General features: G+C 53.4%; 1 protein-coding gene across 9 annotated transcripts in view; it reads left to right on the top strand.

The window, feature by feature from the left end:
* AGAP1 (ArfGAP with GTPase domain, ankyrin repeat and PH domain 1) overlaps positions 1-23382 on the top strand; it is a 523790-nt gene extending 500408 nt beyond the window's left edge. For all 9 annotated transcript variants that reach the window (XM_036901061.2, XM_036901059.2, XM_036901063.2 and 6 more), the window contains 2 exons: positions 13073-13328; positions 15638-23382. In XM_036901061.2, the coding sequence (XP_036756956.1) occupies positions 13073-13328; positions 15638-15841 (460 nt within the window). In that variant the 3' untranslated portion in view covers positions 15842-23382. The remainder of the gene's footprint in view (positions 1-13072; positions 13329-15637) is intronic.
* The last annotated feature ends 4165 nt before the right edge of the window (positions 23383-27547 follow it).

The following is a 27547-nucleotide window of genomic DNA, read 5'->3' as shown; positions in this document are numbered from 1 at the left end:
GAATCAAACCAGACAAAACAAGATTGGAGCACATTCTGCAGTAGAAATATCTTGGACTCCTCAAAAATATCCACATAATGAGAGACCAAGAAGAGGGGAGGAGTCTGGGAAGGGCTAAAGGAGGAGCAGCTCTGTTAGATTCAGGGCTGTGGAAGAGATGGGATGGCCAGGTGCAGCTCGTCCATACTGAGTGATTCCTGGGCTGGAGGGAAAGTTCAGCTCTAAAGGGTATTTCGGGATTCTTCAGTGACTAGTGAATGTGGACCACATATTATTGACAATAGAATTATATTTTAAGTTCCTTGGGTTTAATAATATAGACCTTCAAGATTTGGACACACAACTTCAGAGAACCATAGAGTGGTGTCTATGTGAAGGAACCACACAGCACACAGATTCTGGGGTTTTTTTAACTGTAAAATGTATGCACATAAAAGTTACCAGGTGAATCTATTTTAAGTGTAAATTTCAGTGGCATTAAGTGTGTTCACACTGTCCTACCACCTGGTAACCATTCAGTTACCAGAACTTTCTCATCTTCCCAAACTAAACCCTATCATTATGTGCTAAGTCCCCACTTCCCCTGCCCCTCCTCCCAGGCACCCACCGCTCTGCCTTCTGTCTCTGTGAACTGACTACTCAGGGCAAGGTGCCTTGTCTGAGAATCATACAGTGTTTGTCCTTTTGCAACTGGCTTATTCACTCAGCACAGTGTCCTCAGAGCTCATCCATATTGTAACGTGTGTCAGAATTTCATTCCTTTTCAGGGCTGCATAATGTTTTGTTGAATGGACAGACCACCTTGTGCTTACGTATTCCTCCATTGATGGACACTTAGGCTGCTTCCATGTTTCAGCTGCTGCTATGAACACACGTCTCTCCTCTCAATACCTCCTTCCTGCTCTCGGTTCCTTTGGGTGTATACGCAGGAGTGGGTTGCTGGATCGTATGGTAATCCTGTATTTAATTTTGTGAGGAACTGCCATACGTTTTCCTAGATTCTGGATTTTGGACACATTTAAGTAGTATTGGCTGTCTCGATGAAACCGTTTTCTCTACAAGCCCGTTTTAAAGGCCCCTGAGCATCCTGATGCATGAGAACAGAGAGGCAAGAGCGTGGGCTCAGGAGCAGAAGCCCCCCTGGCCCCCCCAGCTGCAGCAGCAAGCACTGCCACTTAGGCAGCGCCCTCCGCAGCGGGGGGCTGGGTCAGTGGCGCTTCCGGGTAGGTCAGGTTTTAAAATATATTTGGGAGTAGATGGCGGGTAGCTGGCTCTTACCTTTGTAGAGTTAAAGACATAAAATAAATCATTTACTGTCACCATCATTTCAAAAAAGGACATTTTAGCATCCAGATAACATCAGGAAAAGAACCATGACACAAGTCCATAAATTTAGCTTTATGAAAACCTCTCTGCATTGTTGGTATTTTGCCATTTCTCAGGGGACCAGCAGTAGTTTGGCCACCAACCAAAACTTGAAAGCAACTGGACTCTCCAGTACCAGCTAGAGGCTGATGGGATCTAGTGAAAGATCAAACCCTGGGGCCTTTGGTCAGTAATTATCAGGAACCTCAAGGCAGTGACAGCAGATCATTAAACCACATGGGTCCCTTCGGAGGCTGCACCGTGTGAAGCCACCCTTTGCTGGTGGACCCCTGAGGTCTTCTCTGTACCACTGTTCTAGGATTTCCTCTTCAGGAAAAAACTGGACAGAATTTTAATGTGATATCAGATACAATGACATGGGCAAGTTAAACTCTGTGTCAGTTGTGGAAAATAAAACATCAGACAAGTTTCTGTCTCTTGATCCCATTAGTCAGATAGGTGTTTGGTGGTTTTAATGAAAGAATTAACTTCAGCTTGTTAAAGAACAGTGCTATCCTTACTCTAGAGAACCCATATATAGGTGCACAATGAATCATTCTCAAAGTCAGCTCCACCACTACGTGACCAAACTTGGGCAAAATAGTACCTAGTGGATGTGTAGATCTGGGTCTAATATGTTTAACATTTAAGATTAGGGGAGAAAGATAACCCAGCTATTATTCATGTGTTAAGTTTTCCCTAAGAGGTGTATCTGGTCTTTAAAAGTTTTCAGTTACCAGTACATTGGAGTGGAATTCATTTGGCTGGTGGGAGTGGTTGCTGGCAGGCATCCCCAGTGTACAGAACGTGTGAGTAAAGCTGACTGTTACTCCTGTGAGTGTCTTTCAGCATGTTTCTCTGTTTTCATATTTTAAAAAAAGGTAACATGCAAATTCATTTTAAATAGCTTTCATTTGCATACCCTCTGAAATACTTTTCATCTTTTAAAATCTGTTTCATTGTTGTTAGTATTGTTTTGTTTGTTTTGCCCTTGAGGAACCATGTGACTATTCCAATCCCTTCTAGCACACACACACCCCAAATTAAAAGCAAAACTACATTAAGAAGACTGTTTATTGTTCAAAATCAATACTCTTATGTCTTTAAAAAAATGTAATAATACCTTGGACTGTAATTCTTAAAGCCACTGGCAGTTTTTACTAGAAACCTACTCAGAGCTGTGTGTCACTCCACATGTCTCACCAGTCTGTAGCCTGCACCACCTCTCTCTCCGTGTTTAATGACCACTTAGTCAACAGGTCTTTGAGACACCACCAGGTCGTGCTTGGCCCTCTGCAATCACTCCGTCTTGCCCCTTGCTTTTTCGTTTAAGAAGAGCTGTGGAGTTTCCGCTCCCTGATGTTTAAAGAGCACTGGTGCACATACAGTGAAGGCTTACATCCATTTTACAGTATTCCGAGCAGAGGAAAAGGGCCATTTCTCTTCCCTTATCTGTTTATGATGCGATATGTTCCAAAGCCGATCCCATCAGCCACTGTTATGGTGAACTTAATTCGCTGTGATGGGGGTCCTACCACCAGGGCCGCCGCAAGGGCCGCCGAGGTGCATCCCGTTTCATGCCACATTACACGGAATCTAGGACCGCCTCACTTGACTGGCTGAGGCTCCCTCTCGCTCAGCACAGATTTATTGGGATTTATGCTTTAAAACAGTTGTTCATATTTTTTCCAACGGTGAAGTACAGAAATATCCAGCATGTGCGTGACTACAGTTGCTTAACTGTGATTGCTATGCAAAAACATCACTCGATTTGCAAATTAATTCACAAACTTAATTTGTCAAACTAGCTTTGTGCAGAATAATAAAGGTGCCATGCTAACATTCCAACAAGCTGAAATATGTCTGCGAGTAGAAAGCGGCGAGAGAGCACAGAGCCAGCAGGAGGAAGCGTGCGTTGAGGCGGTGGGGCCGTGGTGAGGTTTCCGTTCAGCTTCCGTGTTTCATCGTGTTGGTTCACAGTCAATGAAAAGATGGGGTAAACATTGAATATAAGAATATCTCGGCTGCTTCTGGAACGATCTGAATGTTGTCTTTCTCTAATGGTGTAATGAATTTTCCGAAGTGATTTCCCTTAAAGTCAGACTTCCTCTAACTTGCTCTCAGTGCCCCCGGTCTCTGCTACCCTCCACCTCGGGCTGCCCTTGCACCTGGCTCCCCCTTTCCAGCGCCAGCCCCTGCTCACCACCCCCCACCCACTCTGGTCAGTGCTCCCCTGGGCCCTGCCTCCCCTCCTGCCCTTTGTCGCCTGGTCGTCTCCCAAGTGAGCAGTGGAAGGTCTGAGGCTGATGGGCTCTGGGCTCTGTGATGTGATTCCAGGGGCCAGAGAGTAAACAGGAGCAGATCCTTCCATTCCGGGATTAACTCCCTGTGAATGGAGCCTGGCAGACCAGGCCAGGTCGCTCTCAGCAGGCAGTGGGCAGCTCTTGGACGGCCTGTGCTGGGGCAGTGGTTCCACCTCTGTTTGTCACGGTGCTGGTGGCCGCGGGATGGTGTCTGCAGCTGGCGCGGGTGTAGGCCTGAAGACTCAGACCCAGAGAGGCCCCTTGGCTGCCTCTGTTGATGGCAGTGGGGGTGTACCCGGTCCCAGGAGGTTGAAAGCTGCAAGCCTGTGGCTGTCCTGGGGTACAGTGCTGTGTTACAGACTTGTTAGTCCAAACAGGGAGCTTGGCTGAGGCCTTGGCTTGAGTAGACCCCGTGAGAGGAAGGTCCAGGTGCCCAACAGTGTGGAGCTCACCCAGCCCCCAGGAGATGGTGAACACCTACTGTCCCATCATTTACAACCACTTCTCCAACCACCTCTCCTGTGGTGCCTTAAACGTCACAGTCAGCAGGCCCTTAACTCGCCCAGCCTCTCCAGAGAGGAAACTAAGCCTCAGGAGAGGAGGGTGTCTTGCCCAGGGGCCCGGGGCCCGCCGTGGCCCTCCCGTAAAGACATGGGTCCCTTCTTCCCTGTGAGCGTGGGCTTGGAGAGCACCTGGCACGCCATGAACAGTTGACAGGTTGTGAGGTTTGAGCTGGGCTCTGTTCATAAACTAGCCGAATGTTTCCCCCACCCAGACCAGTACGAGCTGGTCACCCAGCAGGACGTCTCCTTTATGCCTGCTTTGAGGTTTCCCAGTAAAGCCCCCATAGGTCGCCTCAAAATAGACAGATGACGTATTTGCACTGCTGCTTGTATCCTGGAATATTCTGCTCAGCCTGGTCAGGTTCTGAACAGACAGGTGTTGGGAGGTGCCGAGTGCCTGCTAATGAGAGCACGGGGGCTCCAGGTTCTCAACATGAACCTCAGACAGAGGTGTCGGGGCGAGACCAAGCCCCACTCATGGTGACCAGCACGCTGGTCTGGCATCACAGGACGTGAGGACATGAGCTTGCCCTCCTGGGCTGCCCGGGCTGGCAGCTGCCTGCGGCCCCACCTGCCCCCAGCGCCAACAGCCCAGCACATTTAACTATGGCTCACAGAAGTAATAAGCCTAGTACAGTTGACTTTATTTAATTAATAATGATCCTCTTCTGTTCCTCCGAGCTCATAAAACACCCTGCAGGTTGGCAAAAACACTCATAATATTGATCAGAAGTCAGGCGGGATATTTATTTTGTCTTTGCCCCATGAGCATAAATCCTTGTCCGTTGCCTCCCGCTCTCCGCATGCGGTATTTACAGTGGCCAGTTTCTTAAAAGCTTCTGGTAATTAAGGAATAAATATCCCTCGGTCTTTGTTGGCCGTCCTCCCTTAGCAACACGGCTGGGAGAGAAGGCATGCGTGCCAGGGGCAGCCCACGGCCCCGCGCTCAGCTTGCAGCGGGCCGGGGTCTTCCCCTGCGGTGAGGGGGAGCCCCCTCTGTTTTCCTAACATATTGTTCCAGCCCCTTCTTCCATGCCTGCCCTCCTAGTTCCTGTTTTGCTTGAGGCAGAAAGACACTCTGGAAATTCCTTGCTGCTAGCAGGCCCTTTCTTTCCTCTTCCGCTGGTCCCCGGGTAAGCCCCCCTGGCCCCCCCTCTTCACCCCTGAGGGTATCCCTCCTCTCCCATACACTTTGCTACAGAATCTCCTTTAAAATCAGTTTGAAAAATCCTCTCCCATCCCATGAGGGGCAAAAAAAGATGTTTCCAAAAGGTGTGACAAGTAACAGGCACCAAAACAAGCTGTGGCCCTTGAACACTTAGGGGAGGGGCTTCCAGGAAGGGCCGTGCCCACTCGGGGTGTTACAGATGGGCAAGGAAAACCTCCTTTGTGGAGATGGAAGCCGAGGCCAAAACCACCACTGGACTCCTCTTCCCAACACCCCAAAACCCCATTAGTCCTGCCACAGTGGGCCCCTCGGGGACTTGCAGGGGGTCTGGTCACCTGTCCCGTGTCTGTGCTCCTAAAGACACGTCTCCTGGAGCACCACAAAAAGGTGCCGAAGGCCACCCCGAAGCTTCAGGGTTATTTGTGAAAAACTGGCTTTTCTGGGAATCCAACCCATTAACCCCGTCACCCCTTGGCAGCCTGCCGAGCCCTCCTTGCAGGCCTCCGTCGTGTGAGGAATGAGAAGGGGGCCCTGTGGCATTTCCCGAAGGAGGTCGGCCCGCGTCCAGTGTGAGTCTTGCTCGGCTCTCCATGCTCCCAAGGGTCTGTGAGACGCGTACTGCACTCTGCTCCTCACTAACCACAAGCCCTTGCCAGGGCTGCAGGGATGGGCACTGCCGCTGTTGGCACGAGGTCCCCTCTGGGGCCTGGCACCCGGGCCCCTCATGTCACTGCACCTCTGCCTCGAGTGCTGGTCCCTGCACTGCTCTCCTTTCCCCACGTTTGTGATTTCCCTTCATTCTGTATTTATGTTTTTTCCTCTGTAATTCTGGGTAAGAAAAAACTGGGAGGGGAAAGCTGGCATTGTCTAGATCATGCTGTTCTCTGCGACAGTGGGAAGTTCTACACCTGCAGTGACAAGGGGAACATTCTAGGTCATCTGAACTGCCCAAGACAGCAGCTGCCAGCCACATGTGGCTGCTGATCACCTGACCCGCATGAGATGTGTCCCGGGGAACTGAACTTTTTGTTGCTTTATTTTGATTAATTTGAACTGAAACGCCAGCGTGCGGCCCGTGCCGCCCTTGGGGTGGCTTCACTGCAGAGTCTCTCTGAAATGACTCAGGTCAGTCCTCTTGCCAGACAGGAGGATCAGGAGCCCCACAGCCCAGACGGTGGCCATGCCCATGGGGTCAAGCTTCCCTGTTTGGAGGCAGAGAGCTGAGAGGAGGTGCCCTCCGGGGCCTGCTGCTCAGCTCTAACGGCCTTCGTCACCTCTCTGCGGCTCACCTTCCCCTCTAAACGGGGGTAAGAGCAGGACCTCCCTCTCCAGGTGTCGTCAGAATCACACCAGATAATTTAAGGCTCAGCCCATGGCTGACGTATCACGTATCATAAGCACTTAGTAATATCAACTCTGCCACCAGGGAAGCTCTTCCTAGTCTGTGTAACACAGGCCAGCTGTTTTAACAGTGACTCTTCACTTGCATATAAACGCATGTCTGTGGATTAATCACCAAAAGCCCATCACCTGGATCCTGCAGAAGTGTAAATAAAGAGGGAGAAATAATGAGAAAGGCTTGCGGTTTATTACACAACAGCAAACGTTGAGGGCAGTGTCCTAAATTGGCACACAGAAAGCAGCCTGCTTCAATGTTTCCACTCACTGGGGTAAGAAGGATCCGGCAGTTCGCAGGCTGGTGACACCCATCCCATCCCTTCCCATGACACCTTCAGTTGCTTGGGGGCAGATGAACCCCTGCAGTTGTCTGCCCTGTCTGTCATCGTGATTTGCCACAGTGGCACGTGGCTGGGCTTGCCCTGGTGGCAGTCTTGGCTTCCTGACCCCTCCATCCCAGCCTCTAGAGCTGAGCCCAGCAGTAAGTCTGCCAGCACCAGGCACAGTGGCCCTCACCCCAGGATCAGACCCCCAGACCCAAGACAGCGCCTCGTGCTCGTGCATGTTGGTCGGCCCCACCGGGGTCCTTTCCACGGCAGCCACGCCCTGCACGGGTCCTTTTGCAAACACAGATGCTCATTTCTGTCCCTGCCCCGTCCTGACCTTATTTTCTTGACTCTCACTTCTGTCATCATCCCTGTGTGAGCTGTGAGGTGTCTGGGCGTCACTGGCTTGTACAACAGGCCCCGCGGGCAGGACGGGACCCGAATCGGCACGTGCTCACTCAGGAAGCCTCTGCTCTCCCCACCCTGAGCCCATGCAGGCGCAAGGGAGCTCAGTGTCTGTCCTTCCGCAGAGAGGGGAGCGGTGGCCCGGCCAAGCTCCTGGCCACAGCGGGTCCCCGAGCCCGTCTGGGAGGCCTGGGCTGGGCGGGGAGCCTCCCTCTGATGCCACAGCCCGTCCTGCCTGGACGACACAGGGTGTCCTCCCAGCCCGGCCTCCCTGATCCACAAAGGAGAAGCCGCATCTGTCAATTCCAGGGTCTCCACCCTTGTCCCCCACTTCTGAAACTTGGAACAAAGTTGGCCCCCGCTTTTTTCCCAAAGCTTTTTCTTTTTGTCATGATTTCCCAAAAGAGTCACAACTGCACCATCACACGTGCATTCTGCTCAGCATTTGATACTAGCCTGTTCGCAGGGACACATAGCGCGCTCCAGGTCCCCTGAGAGCCCAGCGTTAGCGGGAATTACTGTCACCGTTGCCACCGTCGCCCTCCACGTGTCAGTCTAGGCACTCCTGTGACGTGGAGGCCGCCTCGTCAGCTGGGCCAGGTGCTGGTCATGGGTACCAGCAGCTGATTGCACTTGGCAGACACTGAATCTGCAGGTTGCAGATCCTGGGGAGACGTCCCAGGGATTGTCTCGGGGGCGTATGGAGCCTTTCCATGGCTCCACCCCCAAGGTCAAGGGTCACAAAGCCCTGACCGTCAGGCCGCAGCACTGGAGCACATCAGTGTCTAGCAGCCCCTGTAAGATTCAGCAGATGCACAGCTCCCGTGACCTGGGCCCACCTGCCTGTGGTCCCCTAACCTGTGCTCAGTCCCTGGCTGGCCTGTGGCTCACACACCACGTGGTTCCTGGACAGCGCCCCAGGGGGGATGGGGGCCACCTACAAAGAGGGTTCCATTTTAGGAAGGAAGAGAAGAGAATGTTTGCTGCTGCACCCCGGAACTGCATCATTTCCTTTTATTTGGGGGATTGGCTCAGTGTCTTTCTCCTGATTAGTTGCCCGTTCTCTCATTTTCTCTCTCCCGAGTGGCTGATTTATTTAAAGGTGTGTCAGCACGGGGCTCAAATGAGGAGCGGGGCCTCCTCCTCTCTGCTGACGGCCAGCCATGCCAATAAGTCATTTTTTAGCTCATTAGCCAACAGAGGCTGTGAGCAGAGGGCCTCCAGGGGATTGGAATGAGGTGAGGTGATCTACTGCCGGCGGCACTGCTCTTGAACTGGCCTTCCTTGGGGAAAATGAAGGGCGCGGCCAAGACAAGCCGGGGATCCCACAAGCAGGATTGGGATATCGGAGTAACAGTTACACTATGTGTGCTTTGGCATCCTGGTTCCTTAGGGTGAACGGTTTTAGACAGAACATTCTCGTGGAAAGGGAGTCATTGTCAGAGTCCGTCTTCCATGGGTTAACTGTTGGCACAGAAGCCACCTAAGGATGATGGGGAACATGGTTGTCCAGTATCTTAGCTGCCTTGACAAAATACCACAGACCTGGTGCTTAAATAACAAAAGTTTGTTTTCTCACAGTTCTGGAGGGAGGTCGAGGTCCAAGGTCAAGGTGGCAGGGCTGGTTTCCGGTGAGGCCTGCTCCTGGCTTGCGGGTGCCACCTGCTGCTGCACTCTCTCACGGCCTGTCCTCTGCGTGCACAGAGCTCCCGGTGTCTCGCCCTCTTACTGTGTGGACACCGGTCCTGATGGATTAGGGCCCCACCCTAATGGCCTCATCCAACTTAATCACCTCCCTCGAGGCCTTATCTCCAAACCCAGTCACAGCAGGGGTCAGGGCTTCACATGTAGTTTGGGGGAGAGACAGTTCAGTTCACAATATCCAGGAAGACTTGAGACATCTCCAGGCGGCAGGTAGGGGCTGACCTTACTGGGACCCAGAGACCCCAACAGCCATGGGGGCGTGTACATCAGCTGAGCACCCCTCGCCCCAATGTCTTGTGCCCCTCTGCCCTCTGGCAGGGTTGGGGTGGGGGCTTATAGGACACCGATGGGTTTGTCCAGGCCCCTGGTCTTGGGCCCTCTCACCATGCCAAGCACATTGACCATGTGAAGCTCTTATTTATAGACAGCCAGGATTTAGACACCTTAAAGCATCCAGCAGGCATTTGACCCCCAACCCTGTGCCACCAGCACCCCTCTGTCATACTCACCACCACAACGGGCGAGCTTGTATGCTTGAGACAAGTGTAGATCTTTAGAGATGGTGTTCTCTTCAAGTGTAATGACGCCAGCAGGTGCCATTTGCAGGAAGACCACCATGGGTGGCCAGCACATCCTCCAAACATGTGACCTCAGTCCCAACACCACGTGCCTGCTGTAGACATCGCTGCGCCCATTTTGCAGGTGAGGGAAGGAGAGTCCAAGAAGTTACAGAAGTTCAAGTCTAAGAACAAAGCAGGAACGTGAACCCGGATGCCAGAAACCTTTCGTTTAGCTCCGTTTTGATTCTCTTTCCCTCCCTTTGGCCGCCGCAGAAAGCACCCAGAAGTAAGCTTTCCCCGGCCTGCGGGGACGGGCGACGCCGCAGGAAACGGACTCTGAAGAATAAGTGCGCGAACGGGGCTGCCGAATTAGCACCCCGAGAAACTCGGATGCCCTTCCGGGGCCCTCCGCTCCTCCCAGCTGGGTTGCAGCTGCAAGAAGCAGCAGGCACGAAACCCAGTGGCTTCCCTCAACTTCCTGGCTGCCTCCTGGCATCTGAAGAAAATCCCTGCAGCCCCACCGGGGCCCCCACGCCAGCCCCGAAAGCTGCTGTTCCTCAGTAGCGCGGGCAGTTCAGGTGAAGAGCCTCCGTTCCGGCAGAGAATGAAAGCCACGTGGCGCCGGACTCGGGGTCTCCTCATTGGGGGGGTTGCTGTGTGGACTGGGGCGGGGGAGGCGGGGCCCACCAAGAAGGCCACGTGAAGGTCTGAACTTGGTGCGCTCGGGGTGCCCCTCGGGGTGGCTCCCGGGCGGGGCCTGCTGTCTGTATCCAAGTCGGTGGAGGCTCGGAAGCCCATACGAGTAACAGTCATCCCGCTCCAAGTCCTGCCGTGTCCCGGGTGGACCGGCAGGAAGCCGAAGCCGAAGCCTGGGGCCTTCCAAAGCCTCTTGCAAGCCCTGTTCCTGGTTCCACATACATAAAACTAAGTATTTCTCTTGAAGAAGGCTCCCGAAATCATACGCGTTTTCAGCCCTGCAAAACCTGGACCCTCCTTTATTATATACATAAACAACACTAATTTTTAAAAGCAAAAAATAGTTTAAATGCAATAGTCATTCAGAGAATGTCCATTTCAATGAATTCAGGCCAGCTTGTGAATGGGGTGACTAGACTGGAGGACAGAGGGCCACCTCCGTTTCCCCGTGAGGACGTACGGACAGCAGGAAGGGATTCCAAATCAATGGGCTTGTCCCCCCCTCTCTGGCTGGGCTGTTCACGTGTTAGGACAGTAGGTACCATGTTCAGTTCTCTGGTTCATCCCTGGGTGCTTTGGCAGTGAGGATGAAAATCACCCGGAGCAGAATAAAACAGTTCTGATTTTAATGCCTACCAGAAAATAAGACCTCACCAATTGTGACTTGAAAGTCTGGACCTTCATCATTGTCCCTTTCCATTTAATTTGCATTTTGCTCTTTGTCTTTGGTGATTTATGAACTGCATCAACATATGTTGAATACATTTTAAATAAGGTTTTTAAATAACACCAAACCAGCAGTTTGGGGGTTTTGTCTTTCGCCCAACCCCAGTATTTCTGAGACTCACTGGCATTTCAGCCCAAGTGGGGACAGTGTGCAGCCTGCCGCCCGGCCACATGGGTGGGTGCTGGCGTGGGGTCTCAGCTGTGGCTGAGTGTCTGTCCTGGAGATCTCCGAATGAAAAGGGTCGGAGGTCACCCTGGGGTCACTTGCATGTACCAGGAAGTGAAGCAAAACTAATCCAGATTTACTCCTGGAAGATTCTGTTTGCCTAAGTATTTAAGAACAGATTAGGGCTAACCCGACACTGGGTCACTAGGAGCAAGGTAAACACGGGTGGAAGGTGTACACGGGCCTTTGTACTGAGGAAGAACAATGTCACGGATGATGAGTTTTCTTTCTGGAGTGTCATGGAGGCCCTCAGAGATTACCCTGTGTAATCTGTAGCTATGCCCCCCCCAACTGTCTCCTGGGGAAAATGCCGGGGTTCAGGATGTGTGTCCAGGTGTCCCCCCATCTCCTGGGGTCCTTACAGCCACTTCTCTGCAGGGCTTTTGCTCCTCATCCAGTCATCAGAAAGCATCTGTCCGGCCCAGCAGCGCCATTCTCTGTCCCCAGGCTCTCCCATTTCCAGAGCCACCTGTGAAATCTCACCTCAGAGTTTTGCATTTTCGTACCTGTCTTCCCTCTGGCAATGCTCCAGGACCCTGAGGGCCACTGGGCTGTTTTCCATCTCCTGGGCACACGCCACCAGGCCTGCCTCTGGGGGTGCGGGTGCCCCGCGTGGCCTCTCCTTAGCCTCTTCCCATCCTGCACCTCCACACTCTCCGCAGCCCTCCTTCCAGAAGTCACAGGCAGCGTCCACCCCCGGGGAGCGGTGGGGGCTTCTGTCGTGACCACCCAGCTCATTCCGGCAGGTTGTGCTGCTGGGGGAAGGGACACAGCCGCCAGCAGTCACTCTCTAAACCCCAAGGTCCCCACCCTCCTCCCGCTCTTCATCCTCTTCCCTGCACCCCAGGTTCCTGGGACCTTCCAAGGCCTTTGAGGGGGCCACCTGCCTTGTCACCTAGGCGGGTCCCTGCAACACTTCCCCTCAGGAAGCCCAGCCGCTCTTTGTCACCCAAGGACTGCCTGACGTTCTCTGCTTCTGTCTTCCCCCGGCCCCCAGAGAAGTCACAAAATCGCATGTCCTGACTTAGTGTGCCTCCCCTCCTAAGCCTGCCCACGGGGGTCTCCACCCTTTCCGTGTGGGCCTGTAGTCAGACTTTCTCTGGAAACATTTAGAAGCACCAGGCGATGAGGGGAGAGCTAAGAGTTCAAGGTCACACCCAGGTCAGGGAGCCCACTGGCTATCCTGCCTCCGACCCCCAGATTCCAGCCAGTGTCCTTTCATCCCGACCCACAGCTGCTGTTTGCCCACAGGGGTCAGGGCCCCAGGCCTGTGTCATCTGTCCTGCAGTAAAACTAAAAAAGGCCATGTGGCAGCTCAAGGCGTGGGCCTCCATCTCAGATTCTCACCCCAGGACATCAGGTCCCGCAGGGCTTGCTGAAACACCCCCAAACTTCCTGATTTAGGGGGCTGGGGAAGGAGAACCCACATTCCAGCAGGCTCCCAGCTGGTGCTGATGCTGAGTGGGGACCCCACCTTGCCAACCGTAGGTGAACCTTTCCCCCAGGAGGCTCCCTGTCGCCTGCTATTGCTCTTCCCTCTTGATGCCCCCAGACCACAGGATCCCGGGCCCGGGGGTTCCCTCCTTGGCTGTCCTGCCAGTCCTGACCGCACATGTCTGGTGGGTCTTGCAGGGAAGAGAAGGAGCGTTGGATCCGGGCCAAGTACGAGCAGAAGCTCTTCCTGGCTCCGCTGCCATGCACAGAGCTGTCCCTCGGCCAGCACCTGCTGAGAGCCACCGCCGACGAAGACCTGCGGGCAGTCATCCTGCTGCTGGCGCACGGCTCCCGGGACGAGGTGAACGAGACCTGCGGGGAGGGCGATGGCCGCACGGCGCTGCACCTGGCCTGCCGGAAGGGAAACGTGGTCTTGGCCCAGCTCCTGATCTGGGTAGGTCGCCTACACACACTTGGTTCTGCTCCGCACACATCTTCATGGTGGAGGGCAGTGGTTACTCGTCTGAAGATGGGAACAGTACAAATAGAGGCTGGGGGTTTAGGTGTGGAGACCCCTGCCCTTTGGGCCCGCCTGGGTGACAGCCCCACTTGAAGGTCTGATAACAGGGAGGAGTGAGGTCAGGAATGTCCTCGGAAGGGACAGCTGGCCTCTGCATGGCATTTGCTGGTGTCTGCAGAGGTTATCTTTTTGATGATGCCTGCAGGTCACGCATGGCGAGTGGTGTTCCTCTTGTTCCTTTACAGAACAATCCCATCATCCTCCTTTTTGGTGGGGGGATGGCAAGGGAGGATGAAGGCCGGATGGACTACGTGGTTCCCATTACCAAACCTTTGGGGTTTTCATTCACTTAACACAAATACTAAGGCCACAGTGTTGAGGTTTGATGTGGTAGGAGTTTGTCAGAGGGCTTCTGGACTATTCTGATTAACTGCTGCTGGGGACAATTATTTTTTAAGTTTCTGTGGAAGCATTTGTCATGAAGCCTGGAAGGTCACACCACCATGGCACCAGGAACTGCTTCTGAGAGGCCCTCACGCCCCACGCCATGGCTTCCCACACACATCTGGGATCTCAGCCACATGGGTCCCCATCAGAGGGCGGCAGAAAGCTGCCTGCTGAGAGGGCCTCTGGGTGGGGAGGGAGGCGTGTGCTGACCGGTAGCAGGGTGCTGGCCCGCTGGGGAGCCAGCAGAGGCTCCTCTGTCTCCACCCCAGGCAGGAGGTAGGTCACTGCAACACAGCTGCGAACAAGGCCAGTTTCTGCACGCTTTTATCTGACTTTTGTAATGGATGTGGTGGAAGAATTAGATGCACAGATGTCAAAACACTCACATTTTCAGCTTCATTTTAATAATCGTGTATCAGTCTGCTCAGTTGCCCTCACCAAATACCACACACTGGGAGGACTTAAACAACAGACACCTATTTCCTCTCACAGTTCTGGAGGCTAGAAGTTCAAGGTCAAAGTGAGGTCAAGGTCGGTTTCTCCCGAGGCCTCCCCCCTCCCAGACAGCGCTTTCTTACCTGACCCTCAGGTGGCCTCTCAGCTGTGCCTGTGCAGCCCTAGTCCCTTCCTCTTGTCCTAAGAACACCAGACCTATTGCTTAGAGCCCCACCCATATGACCTCAATTAAACTTAATGACCTATTTAAAGACCCCATCTCCAAATATGGTCACATTCTTAAGTCCTGGGAGTTAGGACTTCAACGTATGAGTTTTGGGAGAATACAGTTCAGTCCATAGCAAATTGCTTACCATCTTTCCCTCTCAAATTGGCCAAGACTTATGTTAAAGACAGTGGTCCAGCTGATGAGAGGGGTGACACTCACGTACACCATGCTGGAAGCAGAAGTCAGGGACCCTTTCTCAAGAGCAAGAAGCTTTAAAAATGACTGTGTGATTTTACCTAGTGTCCCACTGTCCCCCCCCCCGACCAGAGACCCTTGGAAAGATTAGACATGAGATGTACATCGCAGCACTATTTGTGCCAATGTCGACTTTTAAACAAAATGTACAGCAGCTGAGATCAAAGTTCCTGCATTATGTTGATATAGAGGAATACTATATGGCTGTTACATGTCATGCTTTGGAATAATTCTTAATCATGGGAGAAAATGATCACAGTACATTAAAAAAAAAATTTTTTTTTTGCGTGTTTTATCTCACGCACCCCACGCCATGGCTGCCCACACACATCTGGGATCTCAGCCACATGGGTCCCCATCAAAGGGCGGCAGAAAGCTGTTATGCATATTTGCATTTAGATCCAAAGAAAAACCACTAGAAGAAAATACACTGAGCTATTAACCAAGATTGTCTCTGAATAGCGAGACAATAGACGACTCTTCTTGTGCGCTTATGTGTTAGCCATGTTCTCCTGTAAGAAAAATGAATTGCCCCTGAGATAAAAAAAAAACTGATTATGGTTTACATATGTTTTACAACTGGAAAGTGAAAATAGAAACAGTGAAGCTAGAGTTATCCTTGGTCCTTTCCTACCGCACAGAGGAGGGGCTTTGAGTTGCAAAAAGGACGCTCTTTCCTTGAAAGAATGCGCTGTGGGCCCTGGTGCTGCCTGCCGGGCCATCTCCCCCCCGCAGCTCATCTGTATAGCCCGTGCCCGGGTGGGTGGCTCATACCTGTGCTCCCTCGAGCTGCGTGCCGCGTCCCCTCCTGTCCCATCCCTGGCAGCTGTGCCTCCCTGCCCCCCGACGCTGACAGAACCCTCTGTCGCCTCCACAGTATGGGGTAGACGTCATGGCCCGCGACGCCCACGGAAACACGGCGCTGGCCTATGCCCGGCAGGCCCCCAGCCAGGAGTGCATCGGCGTCCTGCTGCAATACGGCTGCCCCGACGAGCGCTTCGTGCTCATGGCCACCCCCAACCTGTCCAGGAGGAACAACGATCGGAACAACAGCAGCGGGAGGGTGCCGACCATCATCTGAGCGCCGCCGCGGCCGCGCCCTCCCTCGGAAGCCACGACACGTGAGTCCCGTCGCGTCCCCTCGCTTCCCGGGGGTCGCCTGCCCCCCACCCACCCTCACCCCACGTGAAATCACAAAACCTGACAGTCCTCAAGGGGCGAAGAGGAGGCCAGGAGGCCGCAGAATCGATCCCTTCTCATACACTCCCCTAAACGACAAACGGGAGCGACCGCCGGGCCTTGGTTCACTGCTGAAGCACACGGGGAGGGACCCTCATCCGGTGGCCCTAGACAGAGCATGGCACAAGGCACGGGGACGAGGGGGAGGGGAGGCGAGGAGCAAGGAGAAGGGGTAACTCTCCTTAACTGGCAGTTAAGCACATCAGTACATTTCACCTCTACCAAATGGAACACTTGGATTTCATCTCTTCTCCGAGGAGCTTGACGGCATAAATCAGAAGCAAGCAGAGTTTGTCGGGTTTGAAGCCCCTATGATGGTATGTGTCAAATCAGTTGTAGCTAATCTGTCCAGGGAGAATACTGGCTTCATTACACTTGTATAGTTGAGTTCTTCCAGCATTACCGCTGTTTAATAGAACATGATTAGTCATCACCGAGAAGAAAGCATATTAGCCGAGGAGGTAGTTACGCAGCACGCTCTGATGATTGCCACGATGTGATTGCAATACTCTTAGAAGCATCATATTATCCCAGACATGTTCTCCCGAGCCCTTGGAGCCCTCCTTTCTAAATTCACTGTCATAATTTAGTATCTGTTTAATTTTTCAGTGCAAAGAGAGGAAATCAGTTGCCGAGTATTATTTGACTGCAGTCTCCTTGGTGCAGAAACAAACTGGGAAAATAAGTCAGAGTAACTTGGAAATTCAAAAGGAGATCACTATGTCAGCTAACAATAGCATTTTGAGTACATTTGGTAAACTAAGTAAATGCCTAAAAGGCTGTTTTCTCCAAACACGAGAGATCCTTTATTTCCTTTGCCAAGGGGATGTGTTGGGTCTCAGACACTCCTGGGCCGTGCTGCCCAAGTCACACAGGCTTCTGTATTATGTCTTTAGATAAGATGTGTGAAAATCTATTTGAATAAAAGAAGTTCATAAATATGCATTGATTTTTGTACAGACAAATGGCACCTCTGTTAATTTATAAATTGAACTGGATGTGAACTAATAATGTGCAACTAGTTGAGATAAGGGGGTTACAGATCATTGTACATGGAAAATATTCCCAGCAGTAAACACTTCCATTAATGTGATATACAGCTTTTAAAGAGGAACATATCAGAATAAGATGGTGGTACAATTTGCTTATTAAAATGGAGAGAGAAAAAGAAGACACGGAAGCATATCCAAGAGGGGAAGGGGGCGTGGGATTTCACAGTGCGGAAAGTGTGACTGAGATCTGATGCCACTTTTGCCAGCCCCGGGGGGTTTGCAAAGGCAGAGGTGAGCAGCGGCCCACGGGTCTGCAGCTCACACTGGCTTCTGAGCTTCCTGAAGACTCGGACTCGGTGGCCAGACCCCCCATTTTAGTACACCCCCTGACCTGGCATGGGGCTGCTTCAGACCTCAGCTGCCTTCAGTGTGGTGGCCCAACAGTAAAGCCAGGCATGATGCTCTAGGTTAAAATGAGAGGGGGTGGCTGTGCCTGGAGCCCTTTTAGCAGCATGGCGGGGGAAGAGGGCAGCCACCTCCGGAGACAACACGGAGGGACGCGGCATAGGAACACCGGGCACCTCGCCCCGCAGCCCCCAGGGACGTCCCTTGCTCTCAAATATTAATCCTTCTATTTTGTAAGAGTCTTTCCTCTTCTTCCACTTAAAAAAAAAAAAAATTAAAGTAACTGGGGAATAAAATAAAGCTTTACACAGAATTTATATGTGGGTCAGTGTTTCATGGACATTTCTAACCTGACTCAGCCAAGTGGGATTCAGCGGCTTCTAGGAACACCGGGTTCAGAAGCCACAAGTCTGAGAGCCTTGACCTCAGGTCCATAATCCCTCCACTCTATGTTGAATTCTGTGTTTCTTCACTGTGTAGTTATTTTAAATGTGAATAGAGAAAAAAAAGTCATTGCCTATTTTTGAAGAACACACCACTGTTCTAATCCAGCTGAACACATCCGCCTCACAGCCTATAGCGTAGACTTTATGTAGTGAACGCAGATACAGTACAAACGAAACTCTTAAATTATTTCATCGTAGCTGATTCCCACGGTAGGAATGCTTTATCACAGTGAAGCCTTCTTTTGAAAAGAAAAGGAACTCCTTGTAAGGCTTCTCTTTGAGATGTATATGAGTGTGTACATATGATTATATGTGTTTATAATATAATATTTTCCCGAATGACTTCTTTTTCACTTAGCCTTTCACACCCTGAATGCCAGATTGGTTTCTTTCCCCTTCCCTCCCTCGGGCACGGGGACTGCATTGATTCCTCCTCAGAAAACTCGACCCTTCTCTCTTCTACAATTTTTAGCCATGTTGATCTGCTGCAGGAGACAGCCCGCTTTCTTGAGACTGCGTTTTGGCAGCAGAGGAAGGTGGTAGTGCGTTTTAAGGGGTTTCCTTCATCATAAAGGCGACTGGCGGTTAATCTGGTTGTATTTCAGTGTCAAACTGGAAATCCTTTCCTCACTGACAGCGCTCTTTCCCGCCTTCAAGCCTAATACCAGGGCTGGGGAAGCAAGACCCAAGGGCCAGGGCCGGAAATACCCAGTCAGGGAAGGAGGTCGAGTTTCCATTGTTTACTCCCGTGTGAATTCAGTGAAGTGACAATGACACGAGAAACCACCACTGCATAATCACCTAACCTTTTCTACTCAGATTTAAAATTATCCTTGAATGAGAGCCACCTGCTGGGGAAGGCCTGCACGCAGGCTGTCACATATGAGGGTGACCCACAGGGGACAGGGACATGCCACAGACCTCGCTGGACTCCTCTTGTGGTGGTGGAAACCCTGCCCCAGTGGGAGGGACACGCCCTTGGCTCTGACCGTGCACAGGACAGGTGGGCCTCAGTGCTGGGGTGGACAGGTGGCTTTCACCCAGCCCGGCGCCCCTATCGTGGTCTGTGGTCCCCGCTGTCTCCTGTAGCCCCCGGGAGATGCGCAGCTCGAGGGTGGGTGATGTGTTCTGGGGTCTTTGGTCCCACAAGCAGTGCGTGCTACATGCCATTATCAGCAAGCAGGTGAAGGCAGTGGCGTGCCTGCTGATCACAGGGCTTCTGGGCAGCTCTTTCCAATTACCTGTGACTAGAACCCCTAGGTCGGCACATTCTCTGTGGGGCCGTGAGCCCGGCCAGGGCCCTTGCAGCCAGCCCCAAGCCTCGCAGCTCCACGCCTCTCCCACAGCTCCCCCCAGCCTGACCAGGCCTGCTTGGCCCCGGGCTCCGCCATGCCCCGTAGGCACGGGTCTTCCCAGTGTTGTGGCATCCGCATGCATTCAGGGTCATTCCCTACGCCTTCAAAGGAGCTGCGGTACATTAGGGAAAACACTCCGGTGAGAAAGAGTAGGGACAGCCCTGGGACCAGGCAGAGCCGGCCCGCCTGGCTCCCCACCCTCCTCTGTCGCCCTGGGCAAGCGTCCAGCTTCACGGGCTCTTTTTCCTGGTCTGTGAAACCAGGGTGGCGCTGCACGGCCTGATGACGCTTGGAACCAGTGTGACAAATGCCAGCCAGCCACCGGCCAGGGGCTGGCTGCTCAGGAAACGGGAGCATTTATTAAGAACAGAAATGCTGATGGGACTGAAGCCAGAGCACAGGCCCGGGAGGCTGCCCCCCAGCTGGCCCCACGTCCTCAGCAGGCGCCCGGTGGGGAGGCGAAGGTGGCTCTGCCAGCCCCTCCCCAGAGCCTCCAGCCCTCCTGTGTGCCGCCCCAGGCACTGGGAACAGTGTCTTTGGCCTGAAGAGTCCCCCTCCCCCAGAGACTGAGCCCCCAGCGGCCACTGACCGAAATCCATCCTCCACTGTTTAGTCTGAGTTTGATTCTGCAGAGGCCAAGAGAGGGTTGAGTCTCGCCCTCGTGGCGTTCACTCGTGTTGCTTCAGGCCCAGGACAACCCATCTGTCTCTCTCGCCCTGGTTGTCTGCTTGACAGGCCTCCCTGCCCACAGAGGCCACCTTCCCATCGCTGGGAGGCCGCTGTGACTCACACATCGGTCCCCTTCCAGTGCTCCTTCTAGAGTCCGAGCTCACTGGCCCGCGCCCTGGCCTGCAGACTGGCTGTAGGCTCCGCAGCCGCCCTGTCTCCCTCGCTGGCACTGCCCTCACACTCAGTGACGGCGCTCACCTGGGCCCGTGCCTGCCCTGGGTAAACACATCTCCCCCCCACGAGTGGCCATTGGGTCCTGCCCGGCCGCCAGCCCGAGCTGCGCTCACAGGTGACCTGCGTCCCTCTGGCTCCAACAGTGCCGGTCTTTCTGGTGTTTAGGAAGGACCCCTCCCAACTCTGCCTCCCTGCATTTAGAAAGTTCTGGAAAGACAGAGAAAGTCACAGTCCCACCTAGGGATGTTCAGAAACTTTGCAGCAATATCAGTCCTCTAAGGGGAGGTGTGATTGGGTCTCAAAAACTTCTCAAAAGGCGAAGGATTAGAAAGCAAATCCATCACCCACCCCCGCCCCCGGGCCGCTTCCCTCCCCCAGCACCTGCTCTGCTCCATCCCTCATGCAGCCCACAAGGTCAGCGTGACTTTTCTAGAACTCCCCTGGATTGTATTTATGTCCTTCAAGCAAAGAAATTGAAAAGCAGCCGGGAAGGAATTCAAATAGAAATGTGCTGAAGATACACATCTTCCTTTCCCGGGAAATATAATTCATTTCTAACTGCCTCAAACATGGGTTTCCCGTGCTGTGAAGTCCCATCTCCAAATGATTTTCACCCTCATCCTTCACCAAAAAGCTAAATAAGGGCCTTTGGCATTAAGACTTGCATTTTTTCACTTTTAGCAGTTTTTAGCCACGTGTTTCTCTTTCGGACTTGGGAAGCCCTGTGGCCAGTGACTCCTTGGTGTGGATGGCCCGGCCAGGATCCCCAGGTGCACTGCTCCGGTGGGTAGGGGGTTAGGGGTCCCGCCCCCCACATGGCGTGCTGAGAGGAGGCAGCTGTCCCTGCTCAGCTCTGTGCCCCACGCCACCGAAGGGTCCCCTGTTAGTCAAGCTTCTAAATCAGGCTGCCTTCCAGTGAAAGTGTCAAATCCCTACCAGTTATTCAGAAGAGAGAAGGGGAGGGGACGGTTGCTTGCAGTAGGTGGAAACAGTGCTGTGACCTCATGATGGAAGAGACGATGCCACTCAGGGCCAGCAAGCCCGTGTTGGACCCACACCCCTCACCTCACATCTAACAACTTAGCCATTAGTATTTCAAAGCACAAGAGTTCTTCCCCTTAGAGGAGAAATGCTGTCCTTCAGTAGATTTTTTTAAACAGTATGTATAGATTCCCTGCTTACTTTTGGATGTCTCCTGCTTTTTAAACATAGATTATCACTTTTTTCCAGTTTGGATCCGAGTTGATATTAGAGGACATTTTATCACCAGGGGGTTCTATAAAACCAAATGTCAGTTTTTAATCTGTGGTTTTTAAAATGCCCAAGTTCTAGAAATACTTCAGTGTCCCCAGTGGAGTAAATACCCTCCCCAAAGCGAGGGGTCAGCGCCCACCAGCCTGACAGCCTCCCCTGACTGCGTTCCATCCACAAGGTGCTGTCCTGCTCTCAAATGGCAGCATTCAGTCTGGGCACTTGCCCCTGGTTGGCATAAACACCTTGTCTGAGGCCCTCATCCCTTCCAGAGGGCGTTCGGTGCCCAGAGGTGGGCAGGGCTGGGGCAGGGATGCCCCACAGGAACCCACCATGGCTCTGAAGGCTGTAGGGGTGCAGGTGGGAGCTGCTTTGGTGAAATGGACAGACAATCTCGGGCTCCTAACCATGTGGCAAGTGGCAAGGCGAGGTGCCCTCAGGAGCTCAGGAGATTGGCCAGGGCTTTATACTTGGCCTGGCAAGTGGCATCGGTAGAGAAAGCCCCCAAAGTTCATGGTCAAGCTGTATGATAGAGACCCACCTGTCAAAGTCCGTCAGGACGCATCTTGTGCCCCTTGTCAGTGGGAACCACACCACCTTTGTCTCAAGGAGCAGGTGAAGGACAGGAACCAAATAAGAAGCAAGAGCATTTGGGGAATCTTCCAGATGGAACAAGCCCCTTCACACACAGGCTGTTGGGAGCAGTTGCCCCTGATCAGATTATGCCCTGATGCCCCTGGTGTCCACACTGGTGTGGGGAGTGAATATCTGAGCGGGTTCAAAAACCCTTGTAAAGAAGAGGTTCAACAGCCCTCAGAGGCCACCCGTTGGTGATTGCTTGTGTGTACGTTGAGCGTTAGGTCTTGAAGTTCATCCCAGGCCTTTCCCCCCCGGGGTAACACCCGCACGTAGCAATCCTGAGTGAGAGGCCTCTTGCAGAGACCCTGGTGGCAGCCCAGCCAGTGGCCACGGAGTGGGGCCCTGCGACTGGCATTCCAGTAGCAGCCCGGGGGAACCATGCCTCCTGGCCGGATTCCCCAGGGTGGGAGGGCAGAATGGACCGAGTGGGCCGTGAGCTGGGGCCCGCCCAGGGACATGGGCTCACTCACTGCTCGGGTGACCCGCCACACGCCTCCCAGGCCAGCCCCAGAGGCCCCAGCACTTCCCTGCCCACAACTGTTTCAGGGACACAGGTGGGTATGAGGGGGGACTGGACTGTTCCACAGTGGGTAGGCACCGCTTGATGGCAGCCCGTGCAGCTTAGTGTTAGAAGTAAGGCCTTCTCCAAACCGTGAAAACCACTCCATGTTGCAGCCTCTGCCTGGCTGCACCCCCACCTGCTGGGGAGGACCCCAAGTGCCCTTGATCAAAGGCGCTCCCAGGAGCTCCCGGAGGCCAGGAGCTGGTGGCTGGGGAAGGGCTGGGCCAGTCGGCCACAGCGGCCCAGGCACAGCCATGCAGGGTCCTGGCAAGACCTCCTGCCCCAGACAGCCCTGCGCTCTCTGGTCTGTGACATTGAAGTGAGGTCTCACCAGGCCAGGGGGTGTGTTTCCGAAAGTGGAGCCTGAGCAGGTGAAAGGCGGAGCTGGAGGGGCACTTCTAGGAGGGCACAGGGAGGGCCGGCTCTTTGCCCACCTTGAGCACGTTTTTCTGTTTCTGTAAATAACCATGTACAGAAGATGGAAGAGCAGCCTGGGGTTTATCCAGAGTTGGGCTTGATTTTTTTTGGTGGGGCGGGTTGTTTTTATATTACCTCATTCAGCCAGTTTATGTTCCACCATGACTCAACGATGCTTTATTTATATTGTTTGTACTGTAATTAAAACCATTGACAGACATTTCACTTTGTTATTTCATATGATTTTGTTCCAATTAATATGCCAGTTTGTATTTTCCTGCGTTGGGAATTTTTGTGTCAGCTGTACAGTATTCTAAGGGGAAAGAAAAGAAAAAGAAAAATGTGTAAAGTAATGGAGAGAGGTGGCTATAGTGTAGAGGCCTCTTTCTAATAAAGAAATGAAAATACGCCCACACTGCTTCCATGGAGGTTTTTGGGGCTGGGGGGGAGGGGTAATTATCATGACTACCTGGGTTAGTGTCCCCAGGAAGGTGAGTCCGAGAGGAAAGGGGCTGCCCCTGCTCACGGACGGGGTGCGCTGGGCCCAGGCGGCCTCCTCGCAAGGGAGCTGGCCCGCGCCTGCCGCAGTCACCGGGGAAAAGGATGAGCAGCAGCTCTTCGACTCATTTGCGAGAAACCCCGAGAGGCCGTGGGTTCCTCGGCCAGGGATTGGAAGTTCCAGATCCTTCCGAAGTGTCTTTGCACAGGCCCCGTGTGATAGGGACTCAGCTGATGGCTAGAAAATAAAACCATTCCAGAACCATTACTAGTGATTATAGTAGTTTATATAATATATATGTATATATATATATACATATATATTATATATACTTCGTTTATATTACATGTATTTGTTATATAATTAAGTTTCAACTATCATTGGTTATAACACAATGCTATTATTGTTAACATTGCTAAATTTTTCTCTTACGAAACACTTGATTCTTTACCTCCAAAATCAGAAAAGTAAAACTCACCCCAAATGCCACCCCACAGACGTCACTACAGTCATGGATTTGGGGAATGCCTTCCAGATGCTTCTCCACAGGTGGTGGTATCCTCCCCACCACCACCCCGCCTGCTCTTCCATGTCAATAAATATAGAGCCACATGCCCTCATGACACGATAATATTTACATTTTCTCTTGAGATTTTCCCGCCGTCTGAGGAACCCCAGCGCTGCAGCGCATCCTGAGCTGTGGCTACGGAAGTGACCCCACACTCGGGGGCACCACCCCACCGGCCACATGAACCCCAGCAACAAGGGCACACAGCACACAACAGGCCAAATGCAAAATGTTACAAATGTCTGGCAGGAATGAAGGCAGAAGAGGGACAGAAAGTGCCTTGAGGAGCCTGAGCTCCCATACACATGGGTCATCTCGTGCGTTTGGTGACATTTACCAATCCACTTAAACGCATTGAGAGGGTGTTTTTCCTAATGAGAGAAGACACCTGGAGGTAGGCAAGCCAGGGGTGGCACGGAGGGTCCCAGAGGTGTGTCCAGGCCCAGCCTCCCAGCTACCCGACCAGCCATCCTTCTGGGTGCCTGCTGCCCTGGGACTCTCCCACCCCTGGCATCTGCATGCTGGGAGGGGCAGAGAGGAGAGGCACAGGAAGGGGCAGCTGAGCGGGGCCCTCCTGGTGTCCTGAAGCCCCACGTGTGACCCCCTGACACCACTGGCCCGACTGGGCTACAGGGAGGCTGGGAAACGTGGTGGCTCTGGGGGTGGGAGGCACCTGTGCTAAGGAAGAGCAGGTGTTGAACAGGCGGCATGTGGTCTCTGCTCATCACCCTCTGGTTCCCTAACATTCAAACAGCCTCTGTGCGCGCCCAGCGCTAGCCTGGATGCCCGGCGGTGGGCAGGCTGTGCCGGCTCGTCTGCCCTGCTCTGCCCCGTCCATGACTTTGTCCCCGCCTTCCCTCCAGTGAGTTCACCTCAGAACGTCCAGTCCCAGGACACGGCAGCTTCTCCAGCACGGGGTGGGGTAGGAAGCACTCGCGTTTTCAAGCCAAGGCACTTGAGCCAAATGCCCCGAAAACTTCTGTCAGGTCAGCAAGGTAACAGAAGCAAGACTGAATGTCTAGATTTCATAGCCAAGATTTTTAAAGTGCTCCTATTGCAGTGCTGGCCTGGCTACCAGGGGACTGTCACCCACACCCTGTTGGTGGAAACAAAGTAAAACAGCATTTCTGGAAAGTGATACGGAATCGTGCACAAAGGCTCTGAGCACCTTCCCTCTGGCCTGGGAATTCCAGGCTGGACAAGACCTTCCCACAGCAGAGGCTCCGAAGATACGCGGATCACATGAGTGAATTCACTGCCTAGGAATCCGGCCAAGGGAACTGCAGCGTTCACAGCCGTGGTGTTTGTAATAGCCACAGGGGGACCCGCTCAAAGTCTAACACTAGGGGGAGAGTTAAATAAATGACGGCGGCCCATTTATAAAGGGGAAGATGAGTCACTTCAGATTGTGTTTATCACGTGGGGGGGAATGATAACAGTGTAAATAAGCTAGGATACAGAAGTGTATATAAGACCGATCTCTTAAAGATATTTTTATATCCTTATTTCATACCCAGAGGGAAAAAACCCCAAGTGGTAACAGTGCCGTCTTCCCGTGGGCGCTCTGGGTGCCTTGTATTTCCTTCTCTTCACTTTACTGCCCACCTTTTCTCCATAAGTATGTATTTTTAAAAAGTTATTTTAAGGTATGTTTTGAAGTTCATGAGTTGCCAGTGACTTTGAGGAAGGTGGTTGGGTTTTTTGTTAATATATTTTCCACTCATACTACAATTGGAGAACTGGTTGGTTAATTGATTAATAAACTGAAACAAACTCTTAGGAAGCACCAGGGTCAGGAATAAACCCTACTTCACAGACCCTGAAGGAGCAGAGCTCGAGCAGACCCCTCCCTGAGGTCCCAGCACAGGGCCGGCGCCACCCGGAAGGCCTGGCCGCTGGGGCCTCCGCGTCCCCCACCGGTGCTCCCCCTGGGTCCTCACCTCCTCCAGCCCCCCCGCCCCGCCTGGGTACCGCGGCTGCCCTGCCGCCCTTGCCCCCTCGAAACCCCTCTCTCCGCAGCCAGCAGTACTGCTCCTGGGGGTCTGACCTGGCTACCCCCTGCTCGAAACCCCTTCACATCTCCCGTGGTTGGAAGGTCCCCCACCCTAGGGGGACCCCACAGCTGGCTGCTCTGCCCTCCCGCCACTCTGCCCCTCACTCAGCACCAGCCACGCCCCAACATCCTGGCCTCTCCCTGGCTCTGGACCTCTGTCCACCTTTCCCTTCCCCCAGGGAGACCCCATTCTTTGGGGCGAGCCCCTCCTCATCTGTGGGGTCTCTGATGAACTGGCCATCTAGGCTTTACCCACGCTCAGCCCCAGTCAGTCCAGCCTCCTTGCCCATGCGCGGTGCCCTCCTGGACCTTCCCCTTGCACCTTGGTGGGATAGTTCACCCCTCCCACACCTTGCTCACGTTCCATGGCCCTGGGTCTGTCTGGGTCACCCCCAGACCCTGGCGTCCAGCCCAAATATCCCTTGAGTGAGTTCGTGGAAAAAGCAGCAAACCCCAGCCCTTCAAGGGCCTTGGCCTGCCCCTGCGCTCAGGCCCCAGCAGTTGCCCATTTGCACCACCAGTTGTCTTTGGGGCATTCTGCTTTCCATGAACCCACACCTCATTACGTGTCGGGGCAGGGAGGGAACATGGTCGGGAACACTGCCCGAGGTGACTCCCAGGGCCTTAGCACTCCCCGCAGGCCTCTGGGACCCCTGAGCCATCCAAGGCATGTGGGTAGGGCCCCAGTCCCGCCCCACAGGGTCCCTGGGGTGCCTGACAGCCCCCACACACGGAGCAGGCACAGCAGTCACTGCGCAGCTGGGCGGGGAGCACAGCCCTTCCCTGTCCTCACCGTAGCAGCACGCTCCAAGCAGCCTCTAAGCCACATTTATCACCACTTTAGTCCAGCAAGGCGCCTAATTGGCCCATAAATGTGGTCCGATAACCGCACCTGACACCCAAAGACACTGCGGGCAATTAGCACTTATTTATCTGCATATGGTGTTGGCCAATCTGCAGCCGTGCTCACCTTCAGGGACTGTTTGTTTTCAAAGCTGGAGGGAAAAGAAACTCACTGCACTGTACAGGATATGCTACCAACATACACGCACACATGCCACACAGACAAACATCACAACACACACACCCAGATGCCCGCTCTCTGGCAGGTTGACAGGAACTTAGCATGGCACTGCTCCTGGCTGAGGGCCTGAGGGTTAATCTGTGCCCTGGGCGCTCTCCTGGAGGTCAGGCACCGAGTGGCTGCCGGTTCCTGGGCCATCCGTCTGGGTTACCGGGCAGCCCTGGGGGCGCCGGGAGGATAGGGCAGCTCAGGACCTGTCCCCTCCTCGTGAGGGCTCTCAAAATGCACAGACTCGGGCACTTCCATTTCATTCCACTCGCTTGACTTCTGCCAAACCACACTCAGGAAGACAACAACGACTTCCCCGAAAGTAAGGCCTTGCCCTGGAAGCCAAGTACTCCAGGGAGCCGCGGCTGCAGCGTCTACAGAGCCCA

The sequence above is a fragment of the Manis pentadactyla genome, chromosome 6 (genome assembly GCF_030020395.1).
Source record: "Manis pentadactyla isolate mManPen7 chromosome 6, mManPen7.hap1, whole genome shotgun sequence".
NCBI classification, from domain to species: domain Eukaryota; kingdom Metazoa; phylum Chordata; class Mammalia; order Pholidota; family Manidae; genus Manis; species Manis pentadactyla.
This window is presented reverse-complemented; position numbering and strand designations above follow the sequence as displayed.